This window comes from Mus caroli, chromosome 15 (genome assembly GCF_900094665.2).
Source record: "Mus caroli chromosome 15, CAROLI_EIJ_v1.1, whole genome shotgun sequence".
Classification (NCBI taxonomy): domain Eukaryota; kingdom Metazoa; phylum Chordata; class Mammalia; order Rodentia; family Muridae; genus Mus; species Mus caroli.
This window is the reverse complement of record NC_034584.1, coordinates 65,497,496-65,512,268: the sequence shown is the minus strand read 5'-3', so window position 1 is coordinate 65,512,268 and position 14,773 is coordinate 65,497,496. Positions and strand designations below refer to the sequence as shown.

The 14,773-nt window shown below is 46.1% G+C and overlaps 1 protein-coding gene across 2 annotated transcripts in view; it reads left to right on the top strand.

Annotated features, from left to right (window-relative positions):
* Col22a1 (collagen type XXII alpha 1 chain) overlaps window positions 1-14,773 on the top strand; it is a 237,024-nt gene that overhangs the window by 105,368 nt on the left and 116,883 nt on the right. For both annotated transcript variants that reach the window (XM_021183654.1, XM_029469967.1), the window contains exon 23: window positions 6,367-6,420. In XM_021183654.1, coding sequence (XP_021039313.1) covers window positions 6,367-6,420 — 54 coding nt within the window. The remainder of the gene's footprint in view (window positions 1-6,366; window positions 6,421-14,773) is intronic.

Genomic DNA, 14,773 nt, shown 5'->3' with positions numbered 1-14,773 from the left:
TGAGGCAGAGGGCTCCTGTGCAGGGCAGACCACTGTCTTCCGGCTGGGAGGGTGCCGGATGTCTGCGGCCCCAAAAGGGTGCTGCCTCAGTGGCTCTGTGGCTCCCACCTGTCCCAGAAGCTGTCTGCCTCTGTGGTGCTCACTCTCACCTGAGCAGACTGAGTTCCTAAGTTCGGCGGAGTCCTGGAGCCAAGATCCACTTTTTTTTTTTTTTTTTTTAAAAACAAAGAGATTAGTCATAGACAGACAGCAGAATCTTTGGCAAGGTAAATGCACTCATTTTAGATAACACTGATGTTTTTCTCTGATGGCATGGTGAATGCAGGTGATTGGTACCCAGGCTGAAGCGATACCTAGTTTCTTGTTACAGCACAGTAGATAAGGAGTGCTTGCCTAGGGTGGAGAGAGATATGGTGCACTTTGCCGTAGCCTACCCATTTGCCTGATCTAGAAGGTAAGGAGGAGACAGGAACCATTGTCAATTGGAGTTAGGACCCAAGCAATTTTATCGGAATCTGGAACATTCTAGTGCAAGAGCCAGAGCCAGCCTTAGTTTTGTATCTTCATGATTAGTGTTTCACACCTATAAAACATGAGTTTATATATGCGTGAAAAATTTATCCAATACATAGAATCATGTGGAATATACATTGGTAATGTCTTGGGCAACTTGTGTACTAGAAAAAAAAATGAATCAAATGTGTAATCAGGTATCTGGGCACACACATGACAGTGTGGCATGGAGAAGGGCAGGGTCCAGGACTAGTATCTGGTCAGCTGGGTGTGGACCTTGGACAAGGGAATGTCCAGTATGGGAGGAGAGAAATTGGGTGTCACCTAGCTCTTTATGCTGAGTCCTAGAGGGATCTTGTTTTGGCAAGACGAAAATGTGTCCAGAACTTTAGCTAAGTGTAAAATTTGGAATACTGAATCACGAGGAAGAAGTTCATGGCAACCCACAGTGGGAAGCCAGTTCCCTTCTTAAACAACTCCTGATCTCTGTCTTTGCTCTTTGCACAAGCTCACAGCAATCTCTTACAGACCTTTGGTTATTTTCACACCTTCTGGTTTCTTCCCATCAGTTATGGAAAACTAAATAGATAACCCTCTCCAAATTGAGGCTCCCTTTCTCCTCAAGACAGATACTCCCTGTATTGCCGGTGTTATTTCCTATGTACCAGCGTCAGGAGGGCACACTCTTCTAATGGCATACATCTTTGTAGGACTGGAGCCAAGGGATGGTAGAAACAAGTGGTTGGCAGTCACATAAGGGCAGGATTACAACTTTGCAAGTTTTCCTCTGCATGTGTGTGTAGTAGTTTATATGTGTGTGAGGACATGTGTGTGGAGGCCAGAAGTCAATGCTAGGCATTTTCTTTCCACTGAATATGTTATTTCCTCCAAAATAGGATTTGAGACAAGGCTCCTCAGTATTAGATACATTGGATACAGTGTAAGGTCCATGAGCTGCCGGAGTATGTCTCTTTCCACTTAGTGCTAATTTCCTGATGCTCAGATCCAGGCCTTCATGTTTCACCCACTAAGCCGTCTACCTACCCTGACTTTCCTTTCACATTTGTCATTTGGTTTTCACAAAGTACCATGGGGTATGGTAGCTTAGTCTCAGATTAGTAACTAGGGGGTCTGAAGAAATGGGTCAGAGTCTCCAGCATCACCTAGTCTCTAAGGTGACATTGATCAGAGTCAAGTCTTCCTGGCTTTACCCTTTTCACAGCCTAAACTTTATTACCCCCACCCAAGAGATCAAAACTGTGAGCTGTTTTCCCAGCTGTGAGCTCCTTGGAGAGAGACCCAGGGCTCTTACTTTCCAATCAGGTACATCCTGTGTGGTTCCCCAGATGTGTATCACTTTTGTCTGTTTCCCTTGGTACAGAGGTCTCATGATTGCCAAACACGAATACCGTGAGACCCACCAGCTCTGACTTGTGTCAGGTTTCAGAGAGAAACATGGGCAGGCTTTTGTCAGTGGCAGTTTGGGTGGCATTTGTTCCACTTTCCATTGTTAAAACTTCCTGCTGGACCAGATGGGAGCAGTGTTTGGGCCACAGGCTACTATTTGATTCATTCCAGGGCTAGGAGCCAGGGTTCTGTTAGGACATTCTAAGTAGTCCCAGAACACCAGGTTTCAGATCCAAACAGTGGGAAATGATCATTCTAGACATTTGGAGGCATGGAAAAGAGCTGAGCGAAAGACCATAAGGCACACATTAGCTGACAGGCACAGCCAAGCCTTTTGTATGCTAATGGCTCCATCAGTGGCTATGTTAATACATCCTAGCTAGGTTTGCTGCTGTTTAGAATTTATCAGCCTTTCCTGTCTCCATGGGCAAACAGGCTGCCCTGGAAATAGCAGTTTTGCTTAACATTTTGGCATCCAGAATCACTTGAAAAATCTGCCCTCGTGATAAATTACGAATACTTATCCAGACACTGTGCTGGGCTGCAGTTTGAAAGAGAAGAAAATGAAAATTTCAGGAAGCAGAACTACCGTTCGTAAGATCGCTCTTTATTCCAGAGAACCTGTCAGGTTCAGGATGTGCACAGCAGCTGCTCCCTGGCTTCAGCTGAAGCTAACACAGCTGCTCGGGGCTCTGTGCCCAGTTCTTGAGATGCTAACTCATTTGTTTGTGGATGATAGTAGGAATGCATATCTCACATGTGCTTCCCCATTTTGCCTATAATTCTTATTGTTGTTAGGCCTTCCTGGATGATGTGGTGTTGCCCTAGGCTGTGATTTTTGTCCAGTTGAAATGGAAAGGAGTTATTACATAGGCAGAAGTGTGGCTATGGTCTCTAAGGCCTAAGAGGGCGTTAGAGCTATGATAAACCTCCCAGCCAATTCTGGTTTTATTGGGTTTCTGTTTGCACAGAACAGTTTTATAAAACCCAGTTGGGACTTTTATTACTGGATGCTGTTAGAAAAGAGGGTAGGATATCTGGGTATGGGATCTTCAGGCCAAACAGCTCCACTGTGTCTTCTACCTGATGTGGAGCCTCTGATGGCTAAGAGGTGCAAAGCTTAGATTCAGCTTCTTTTCCCTTAGCAAGGTTGACTTACTGCACAAATGGTCCAGTGAGTGCTAGAGGAGATGATCTCAGCCCCAAGGGAAGGAGTGAGAGAGCTCTGGGAGGCACCTGATGGCTCTGGGTGCTGGGCTGTCAGCAGCATGTCCTCAGGGGACACAGCTGACTTCAGTGTGGCAACCCCTAAATGGATGACAAAAATTGTGCTCTTATCAGGAGTGGGGCAGCTTCATGATGCTAGTTTGAAGATACATTTTCATGGCTTTCTCTGATCTCAGGTCCTACCCTAGGCTTTTATCTCCATACTGGAAACCTAATGGTAGTGACGTTTGCTTTAGTTGATAGGATTCTTAGCCTTTCTCTTTTCTTGCCATAAGTTTCTTACGTGCCTTCAGGTCTTGTATTAGTTTTCTGATCCTGTGGTTAAAAACACAATGACCAGGGAAACTTACAGAAGAGTTTACTTTGGCACATGGAACCAGAACTTTGTGAGTGAGAGTCATGGCGAGGAAAGCATGACAGCAAAGGGCAGATATAGCGGCAGGAGCAAGAAACTCAGTGCTCCACAGCTTTAATTGCAGATTGATAGCAGAGAAGAGGACAGGGATTACTGTGAGGCTATAAACATGCAAAGCTAGCCTCTGACAAGACTACAACCCCCTCCATCTCCTTAGATAGACGGCACCATGTCTTCAAATATGTGAGCCTATGGGGGGCATTTCTCATTCAGACCACTACATTTGTCTGCCCTTCTAGATTATTGGATTTCACATCCAGGCAAGGGGGCGCCTCCTGATCTCACAGCTGCTACATAGCTCATTTTCATGTCATCAGGAGGGCTTGTCATCCTCTGAAGTTATATAAGATCTTGGCCTACTGAGGAAGCAGAGACCCCACAGCCTCCTGCCTGTGAAGGAGATGCATGCTTCTTGTGTCCTAGCCCTGCACAGGCAGGCAGGAAGGAACCACTCTGAGGTATTCTTCTCAACCAACAGCCAGGTTTTCACATCCTTCCTTGTCCTCTGTCCTTCCTCCCAGGACCCATTTGGTGTTTCATTCTTATCAACAGAGAGATGATGCTGGGTTGGTCCTGAATTAATCTTGTAAATAATCAGCAACTTGCTGTGCAATAACCTAGGGGAAGAGGAAGTACATTTGTCCAGGTAGAACACGAAAGGTGTCTGTTTTCCATTCCTTGAGGAGGAGAAGGAATGGGCTCTGTTCACAACCATCCTCTTAATGTCCACTGTCACCAGAGCAGGGTCTGATGCAAGGTGAGACCAGGTGAATCTAAGGTGTGGAGTGCTTCTGAAGGTCTCCGAGACCACATTTTGATTTTATGCAATAAGTGTCAGGAAACTCATGTTTGGCCTCATTCCATGCACCACTGCAGGCCAAATTCTCTAGGGCCATGGCTGGATAAAACATTTTCACATAGAATCTTTCCCTCTTTCTAATATCATTTACCTCTGACCCACCTTTTGACCCACTGCTAGGGTCTTTGCAAGTGACTCGCGTCCACCTAAAACACAGCGTATTCAGCCCACAAGTGTGAGCTGAGCATCCACTATGTGGCAGGTACTGTTCTGGGCCCTCAAGGTAGACAGTAAATAAAATCAGAACCAGCACCTGCTTCTGTATGGTTTGTGTTCCAGTAGGGCAGAGAAACAGTAAATAAACACAGACATCAATGGAATATCAGTGAGAACACAAACTAACGGAGGTCCTGCAGGGTGAGGGGACCCAGCTGGTGGAGAGAGTGCTATCTTCGTGATGTTTCTGAGCAGAGGTGAGAGGGCCTTTGAACAGAGACCAGATGGGTCTCTGGAGAAGTCACTCTCTGAGCAGGAAGAACACCCGAGGAAAGGCATTGGGGCTTGGTTATTTGGTCTGTTCAAGGAAGAAGGGCAAGGCCATCATGCTTGGAAGGTCCAATGAAATGAGACAAAAGTGCAGGAATGGGGTCTGCTTTATGAATATAAAGGGAAAAGCAGTGAAGGAAGCTATCTGTTTGGGGGTACTGCAGTAATCTAGGGGTGAGCTGATGTGTGGGAGGGATGGAATATGCTGAGCATGCTATTGTGGCTTGACTAAGCTTATTCTGTCTTCAGACCTCACTTGATCATTTGTGTCCTTCAAAGCCTGCACATAATAAACAAGCCGTGTGGTTGTTTTCAACCCTGGACTTCCATGGATGGCTCTGCTCAGTCCAGGACAGCTTGGCTCCTTTGCCTCCCAGAATTCTATGCCTCAATTACACTCAGGGTTGAGGATGGTCCTACTCTTAGTAGGAGTCCTAAGTACTCATGTGGTATGGGAAGAAGAGGAAGAGAAGGAGAATGGAAGAAGGAGGGAGGAGAAGAGAAGGATGGAAAGAAGGATGACAAAAAAGGAGATAAAGGAGGAAAGGGAGGGTAGGAGGGAGTAAGGGGCAGAAGAAAATAAGGAGCAAAGAGAAAGTACCATGATTGGGTCCAGGGAGAGACAAGACCTGCTATGCCTCTGTATATCACACATTGGGTCTAATCAGGGTTGGTTGCCCCTATGAACTCATCAAAGATGCTGCCCACTCACTGCACAGATTAGTACCATAGAAGGATGCAGACAGACTCAGTGACCTGCTTATCCATGGGTGGGGGACTCTCTACAGAAATAGAGGAGACACTGTGATTGTACAAGGTGGGGGGGGCAGAGGCATCCTCAATCCTCCTGTAAGATGAAGCTCAGAGAAATGACTGTCGGAAAGCAAGGCTCATGAAGGCAGGAGGTACCATGCAATTGTTTTGAAGAGTGGAGATGGGGGAAGAGATTCATATGTGTTCATAAAGTTTCTCTGGAGAGATTGACCACCATCAGACAGGTTAGGCAGACACAGGACACCAAGAGACCCAGGGGCTTTGAAGTCATGGACTTGGGTGTGAGGGAGGGTGAGGAGGACCTTCAAGGAGTTGGAGGAGGGGAAAACATGATTAGAATATTTTTCATGAAAGATACTTTTAATATATTTGTATGAATATCAACAACAAACCATATATACAATAAGCAATACTCTTGTTTGCCCCGCTTTGGAAATGTTGGACCGTATGTTATCTTTAATGTTACTCAAAGAGATAGGAAAAAAAGCTGACCTCTTGGAGCCCCAAACATGACCTCCCCCCTTTGCTTGATCCTATCCAGAAGCTCTGTTGGGTGCTCCTGGGGGTCTAACCCATTAAGCAGGGAGCTCCAGTTATTGGGACAGGATTTCCCCGAGGGACACTGTTCCTTGGGCTTTGTGGGATGATGCTTAACTATTAATTTCCGCTTCTTTTTTGTACTTAGGGGAAGAAAGGAGAAATGGGTCCACCAGGGACCCCTGGAGTGCTGGGGCCACAGGTAAGGACTGCCTTACAGTTCCCCTCTAGCAACGCTGTTTCCTCTGATGCAGTGGCCCCGGTAGCAGTTCTTAGCTTGCATCTGGCATCTTGGTAGTCACCATCAGAGGATTAGGCAGAATGACAGCCAGTTACATCCATTTTCCGGAAAAAAACAAACAAATCAAAAACTCCGAACTCTAATCAAAAAACCACCAAAAAGGAAGGTAGACTGTTTTCTTTCTCTTTTGAAACCCTGATCACATGTGTATATATGTGCACACATAGGGACACACACACACACAGGGACACACACACACATACACACACACACACACACACACATACACACACACATACACACTACATGAGAGAAATGGAACTACTTGGAAGAAGGAAATGGACTAGAAGGAGCAGGTTAGGAGAAGGAAAGGTAAGGGGGTAAATATGGGCAAAGATATTATATAGTTGAACAAAAACAAGAGCATGACATCCATCACTTTGTCTAACGAATATACACTAAGAAAATAAAATGTTACTAAAGCAAATACACATTTTTTTTTTAGAAAGCTAAAAAGTGTGGTCCTAAGTCATATTCATTCTTTGTAAAAAGCTGAGCCACATGGTGAGTTCAGCCAGTCTGGGCTACTGAGTGAATCACTGATTCAAAAAGAGCAGTAAGGTAAGATGGGCTGAGATAAGGAGATGAAGCAGGATAGGATGCAGTATTCACCCACAGTCCCTCTAGTGTGGGTACCCACTGTCCTATCTACTTTGGATGAAGGAGAATCTGTTGTGCCCAGGAGTTCTAGCTTGAGCAACATGGTAAGACCTTATCTCAAAGATTTTAAAAAACTAATCAGTATTAATTCAGCTCTTCAAAATTATTTTTTAGCTGTAAATGTTGTTCTATTGTCCTTCTGGTTTCTAACTGGCTAAGTCCACTCCTTTCTTTCTGTGTTAACATCTGACATCAAGGCCATTTTCATCTGGCAGAGCTTCACTGGATGCCAGGTGTTGAGCCGAGCCATACAGGCACACACCACTACCCTCTGCATGGTAACTTTGACGTGCACAATGCATCCCAAATCACAGAGGAACCATGTTCAGAACCAGGCCACGTGAGATTCACAGCAGATGCTACATGGTGCCCGGATGCGTTGGTTGTGGAATTTACTTTTATCCTGAGTTGGGTCAGAGGGGATTATGGCGCTTACAGTGGGTACTGCCTGGAACACTGGGTGGTCTCTGATGTCAGACACAAAGCCGACTCTGCCTACATAGTCACTCTGTCCCTCTACCATTCCCCCTCTCTTCTTGACATGTGTTTCCCACCATTCCTGGGCTAATCACTAGTTTCTCCCATGTTTCTTTTCTTCCCCACTCGGGATTCACTGATTCCTAATCCAGACTGTACTTCCAAGTACCTGCTGTATACCAAACTTCACTCTGGAACCATAAAGCCTAAGTGGCCAGAATCTGTCACCTAAGGACACATGTGCTAGTGGGACAGGAGGAGACTAGGGCAGAGAGAGTGTTTTCTGGCCACTCTTGGCTCTCTTGGTATCCAGATATGCACAACCAACAGATAAGTAATGGAAGCCACTGGTAAGGCAGTTCCTCACACTTTTCATAGCATGGTGTGCTGTGTGTCAGAAGCTGTGTAGAGGAGTCCTATGGTGGTCCAGGGTGGGCATGGTAAGAGCCTTTATTGTGGTTTTCAATGAATGCACAGTGAGTAAAGAAGGCTGTGCAGCAGCTGAACGCTGGACTGTTGAAAATGTTGCAGCATACTTTGTGTGATGGGGGATGCTCTTCCATTTACTGGGGTCTGGCCCTGGAACAATTTGGTCCAGGGGATGTTGTCATGGTCCAAACTCTAAGAGCCTGCTGAAAGACAATAGATGGAGACCAGAACTAGGGATTTGTTAGTTTGCTCAGGAAAAAATAAATGTCTCCAGGAACCTACTTGGCTGTGTCTAGGAACTAGCTTAGTCTGGAAGGGGCAGTCCCTCTGTAGACCCCCAAAGCCTCCGGATGTTAAATTATCATTTAAAAATGGTCTACAGAGTGAGTTCCAGGACAGCCAGGGCTATACAGAGAAACCCTGTCTTGAAGAAACAAAAAAACAAAAACAAAAACCAACCAAACAAACAAACAAAAAGAAAGTGAATAGAGAAGACTGGTACAGGGTTGTGAATTGGGTATTCATTTCTGGGAGCCCCTGAGAAAACTCCTACACAGACTGGCAAAGTTGGAGTTGACTCCGTGGCAGGATGCATAGACCCAAAGGGGATGCCAGAGCGGAGGGAAGCCAGCCACGTTTGTTCAGCTCTTGCAGGTGTCAGACACCACTGTGTTGCTCACACATCCCCTACGTGGATAAATAATGTATAATTATGCTGGCTCCCACAATTCAGGTAACAATTGCTTTGTTCAGAAATTCATGTCACTGGCTCAGTCTTTGATTTTCAGTTATAAAAAAAAGTGCAACCATATATTTAAAAAAATGATTTATTTTAAGTGTGTGTGTGTGTGTGTGTGTGTGTGTGTGTGTAGCAGTGTAGGTCAGAAGAGGGTCTCAGACCTCTTGGGGCTGGGGTTACAGATGATTGTAAGCTGCCTAAGGTGGGTGTTGGGATCCAAACTCAGGATCTTTGGAGGAGCAGCAAGCAATCTTAACCGCTGAGCCATCATCTCTCAGTTTTCAATGTACAAGTTTGTTAATTTTATTTACAAGTATTTGAGCTAGTCTTTGTTACACACAAAACTGGAGTCTGTCTTTTCATTCCTAAATAGCAAACAGGTGTAGAGATTTTCAAATGTTAACATTTCAACTAATGGTAAAATTCTGTTTTCTATTCAGAAAATCTTCAGCAAATCTGGGTAGGATCATAAAACTTCTCCACTGAGTTTGGACTGCATGGTGGATCCGATCTCTGTATACCACGTGTGGTGACACTGCATTCTGTGTTTTAATTATCTACAGCCCCACAGGGTCTCTTAGGAAATGATAGACATTGTCAGTACTGAAAGAAACCTCACATAAACCCAAGTTCAGTCGCCCTGCCCAGGAATTTGCACTTGAATTTGGGAAGAAGGTGGCAGGCTGTCTGTGGCATTGCATGCTTGTTTCTTGCTCCCTTCTGATATCAGTTGCATTATGAACTGCCAGATGAGACAGTCTAGTTTAGCCACGATTGCCAATTTTGTTCAGGTTTTTCAGAAAACAGTAGTAGGCCCTCAGAGTCAAACCCACCCACCCATGCTGTCCTGTAAGACCCCTGAAGCTGGGCCTCCGCTCAAGTTCCGGGATGAGCTAGCCAGGACCCCAATGAGAAAACCACACCTGATGCAAACTGCAAGAGGTTTTATTATCAGCTAGCTGAGGACCAAGTCCCTCCACCCTGTGCAGGGCAGGGGAGTTAGACCCCAAGAGGTAACAGTAGGGGGCTTTTAACAGCTAGCTTGGGAGGAGAGTTGGGAGGAGCTTGGGAGGAGAGTTGGGAGGAGAGTTGGCTACAGCTCCTTTCTGGCGATGGGGGTGGGAAGTGACCTGTAGCTCCCCTCTATCTCTGTGTCCTTGTAGGTCTTCCTACAATTATCGCATCTCTGGCTGTAAGGCACAGAAACAAAAAGGCTTTTTGCTGGCTATAGAGAACAAAGAGCTTCTTTCTGGCTGCATTTTTAGAGATCAGGGAAAACAAACTTGGGGAACGTCCAGGGGCTTTACCTTCTAGGGAGAAACGCTCTAAGTCTGGTCTCACAGTCCTATGCAGCAATCCTCTCACAAGGAGCATAAGGAAAATTGAAGTCTTGTGAGGGCCGGCAGGCCACATTCACATGTTTGTGCCAAGGTGATGTTGCCTGCCACTGGCTGAGCAATCAAGACCCCTGTGTGGGAGAATGCACAACCAGGGGACAGAGCTGGTGTGAGACCTGGGTGGGCTCCTAGGACTGTGCAGAAATTCCCCTCGGTGGGCGGTGGCCATAGATACACCTCGGGGGGAACACAAATTGTGAATACCTTTCCCTCAAAAGTGTCCCAGCTGCACACCGAATTAACTTGACTGCTCTGTTAATTCATGCAGGCAATTTTCATATGTCTTCAAATTCTGTTCAACTTCATAAGCGTACCACAGCTGCAGTTACCGTGGTAGAAATGATTATTTGATATTTCTTTATTAATAGTAATTAGATTAATTGGCTACTTACATATCATCATTGTAACTACTAATTGCATCCGATCGCTGCTTAGTTGCTATATAGGGATTAAATGTTAATTCATTAATAATTAGTGGGCTGATTATTTAATTAATATGGAGAGTAATTACTTTGTTTTCATTAATGGTAATACAAGCAGGCAGGCATTTTGTCAACATTTATATCTATTGGCTAATGTGTTACTTGTTAATAGTCTGATTAATTTGGCTAGATGCTTTCATTAATGATTAAAAGAAAAGATAGGAGTATGCATATTCTCTCTCTCTTTCTCTCTGTACATACACACACACACACACACACACACACACAGAGAGAGAGAGAGAGAGAGAGAGAGAGAGAGAGAGAGAGAGAGAGAGGAGAANAGAGAGAGAGAGAGAGAGAGAGAGAGAGAGAGAGAGAGAGAGAGAGGAGAATGATGTATAGCTCCTATGCCATATTTGGTGTGATAAAGGTTATGAAGGTGAAGTCCTTTGAGGTAGCCTGAGGCCATCTAGACTATTATCTCGGCCACTCAGAGCCACAGGCATTTTGTCTTTTTGCTTTGCAGTGGTGTGGAACCGTGCATGTCAGGCAGGGGCCACACCACTGAACCCTATCCTCAGCCTCAAGCCTTAAGTTTTCACATGAATCCCAGCCGGCTCATCGCTTGGGGCAGAGAAGATGAGTTACTTGACAGCAGCATCTTGAGAAGCTGCAGACACTGAAGCGTCCTGCATCTCATTCTCCATCTCCTGTTGGTTCTGTTCCTTCCTTGAGACACTAAAATCTTTATATGTAACAAGGGAAGGACAGTGGAACGTCCTAGTTTTCAAAGGGGTTTCTGTTGGCAGGGACAGTAGGAGAAGTAGGGGGCTTCCTTGTCCCCCCAAAACCCACATTTCACTTAGCTATCCATGGAAAAATGAAAGACAACAAGAGGCTCCATAGAAAGACTAACCAGAGGCAGGACAGGTGTTCATGAGGACCTGCTGCCCTTTGTAAGCATTAGGACCAGTAGAAGACAGCAAAGGTCAGCAGAGCAGGTCCCTAGGGCAGGCTAAAGGCTGCTTTGCATTAACCCCACAACCCCAAACTGGACTTGCAAGATGCTCTGTGTGACTTGGAATGGATGCCGGAGGCTATGTGACACTTCCTGGTAGCAGTCTCCAGACTTTGTAACAGCTGTTTCCATCTGCGGTTGACTCTTCCTCGACGTGGCTGTTGCAGTGGGTAGCTTTAATTCCTGAGGACATCCCTAGTGCTTGTCTACTTACTGCCTCAAACTTTTGTTAACTCCCTACTGTGTGCACAGCAGAACTGGGTGCTAAATGTTCGGAGTCGGAGATATCAAGGACAGTCTAGATTCTCCTCCAGTGGCAGAATGTGTCTCCAAGAAGGCCATGTGACTGGCATCTTTAGCAGGATGGCCAGACTGGTGTTCCGGGTTGGGAGGTACATTGAACTATAGTGTGGTCCATTCCAGCCTGGACCTTCCTCATTTTCAGCTTGGGGTGGAAAAGGCTGCCTCACTTGATCAATGTGGGCTCTAACAAGCTGGTAAAGTGGAGTGACCATCCCTGGCAGGTCTTCCAGGTTTCTACCTTCTTTTTTTGTGTCTCCTATGTACACGGTGCCTCCTCTCTGTTATATTTTACATACTAACAGGGCTAGAGCTAGAGAGAAGGTGGCTGCAGATGGGGTTGGTGGCATTGAATGATCCTGTACTAGAGACATCTGTACCACTGAGCATCCATCACACCAGTCCCTGACCTTAGGCACCTGAGCTTAACCTGCTAGCCAGGAGTCTAAACAGGCAGCTCTGGTCTCTGTGTGTATAACCTCCAATTCAGATGACTCTGATGCAGGTGGACCCTTCAGGATGCATATGCCTTTTTTCCACCTAGAGAAGATAGCTGCATAACCTCTAGCAAGGTCCTTAAACTCTATTGGCCTATTTTCTTCACTCTCAAACACTAAAGTTTCATTTTCACTAGCTGTTCACAGAAGATCATCAACTCTAGACTGCTGTGTGCCAGGGCACCACCACCACCAGCAGGATAAGGAAGTTTACAGAAAGATGGGAGGGTAAATGAGATCAGAGTAGCTGTGGGCTGGCTGGCAGGCCCGATTTCTGAAAGAAGTGTTTTAGAAAGCACTAAACATTCTAGAGCTATCCATATGGCCAGGCATGTAAGGAGGGAAGAAAGGGAAATGTCCCCATGGCCACATGAGTACTATCTGTCTATCTGTGTAGAAAAATCCCTCTGTTAAGCTCCATTGGTGGGTGCTGTGGGACTGGGTGGTGAGTGACAGTGGGTAGCCTGGTATGTGCTTTCATGGGGAAGTTGTTCTGGTGATTTCTGCAGATCCCTCAGTATGAAGAGGTGAACAGGCAGCAGGTGGGTACAGTGCTGAGGATGCTGGACAAGGTGGGCAGCCACCCTTGATGGAACCTTTCTGCAGCCCAGCCCTTGTCCAATAAGGAAGATAGGTTGATCTTTACCCAGGTCCTTTCCCAGCTCACTGTAGCCTCTCCAGTTACCCAGACTTAGGGAAAAACATCTCAAACAGGATAGATACTGCTCCAAAGACACATCAGGTCTAAACGAGCTACGGGGGAACTGAACTCCAGCGGCCACTCAAAGCCCTGTTTTGTAAAGGCTCTTATTTTGTGTATGAACGTTTGACTCACACATGCCACCCAGAGGCAGTACACGGAATATCTCATGATCGCGACCCGTGGGCCATTCTTTGTTTCTTATCGCCCTCCAGTGGTCATCATCTGTTATTGCTTTCTGAATGCAAATGGTCCCTTGAAGTCACCTTTTAGAAGACTTAGGCATTTTTCTGAATATGGCTTCCTGTCTTGGCCTGAGTTAGTTTCTCTTCGAGATGCAGAGGAAACTAGACTGTTTGATTCTTGAGGATCTGAGGGTAAGATAAGAAGAAGACCTTGACCTTGATCACAGAGAAGACTCAAGAACCTGGGTGCCATCTCAGAGGAGAGGGGCAGGTGAAGAAGAGTGGGAGAATGGGAGAGACACATCCAGAGAAGGGCACATCCAGAGGGAGACATGTGCAAGTACGTGCTTTAGTGCCTTCTATTGCTCCTAGAGTTGTGTGGGGTGGGGAAAGTTGTAAATACTTTTGCAAGAATAGGAAACGCCAGGCTGGAAAAGCAAGGATGTACCCACCACCAAAACCAAGAACAGGCGCCCCTGCAGGATGTTCAGCTGCCATGCGCTTGGGTGTTCTCAGATGAAAGGCTCTTGGCAGGACTGTCCTGAACCTGCAAATACTCAGAAGGAGCCCCACTCTCTCCCAGAGCCCCATTATTGCATAGCGACCACCAGCCCATGGCCCAGCATATGTCTCTGCCTTTGGTGGCCTCCACAAGGCATCTGGAAATCTAAGACACATGGCAGACGCATGTCTAGTTATTCCTAAGGTATATTCCTAGCTCTCCACACTGGCACGTCAAGGCCTGCTCTGTCCTCATATGAAACTGTTGGCTATTGTACAAAGCACAGTGACTTCCATTCTTCTGGCCTTTACACAGCTGGTTTCTGCCTGCTGTTGTGTGCCTAGCCTGTTGGTCACTTCTGCCCTCTTCACCGTTCAGGTGCCTCCTCTAAACCCTTTGCTTCAGGCTTCCAGGTCCACAGCTCACTCCCTACTCAGTGTCCGGGTTCCTCTCTATACCTTCCTTCTCTCCCCACTCTCATGATCATGGAAGCATGGGCTATGGCTTCCTCTCATAGTTACTTACCATTTTTCCCTGCCCTGTGTTTGCATGGGAACTGAATATTTGGAGTTTAACACATATGCATACACTCCTGTAGACGCTACCCATAAAATGCACATCCCTACTCCTGGCCAGATTGATCCCAACGGAGTAGGGGAGAAATTTTGATGAACCTAGGAAATCAACTGACTAAGCTCGAGACCCACAGTCTGCTCTTTGATGCTGACACTGGCATCAGCTCTAGAGCGTGATGGGTGGTAACAAAGTGTGCCCTGGGAGAGTCTTGTGAATGGGTGACTACTGTACGCATCTCTGTGTGTGTGTGTGTGTGTACACATGTGTCTGGTCTCCTTAAATGTTCAAAGGATTTAACCATACAGCACGATAGGTGATAAAGCAGGCTCACTCTAGTTTGGTTTCCTGTTTC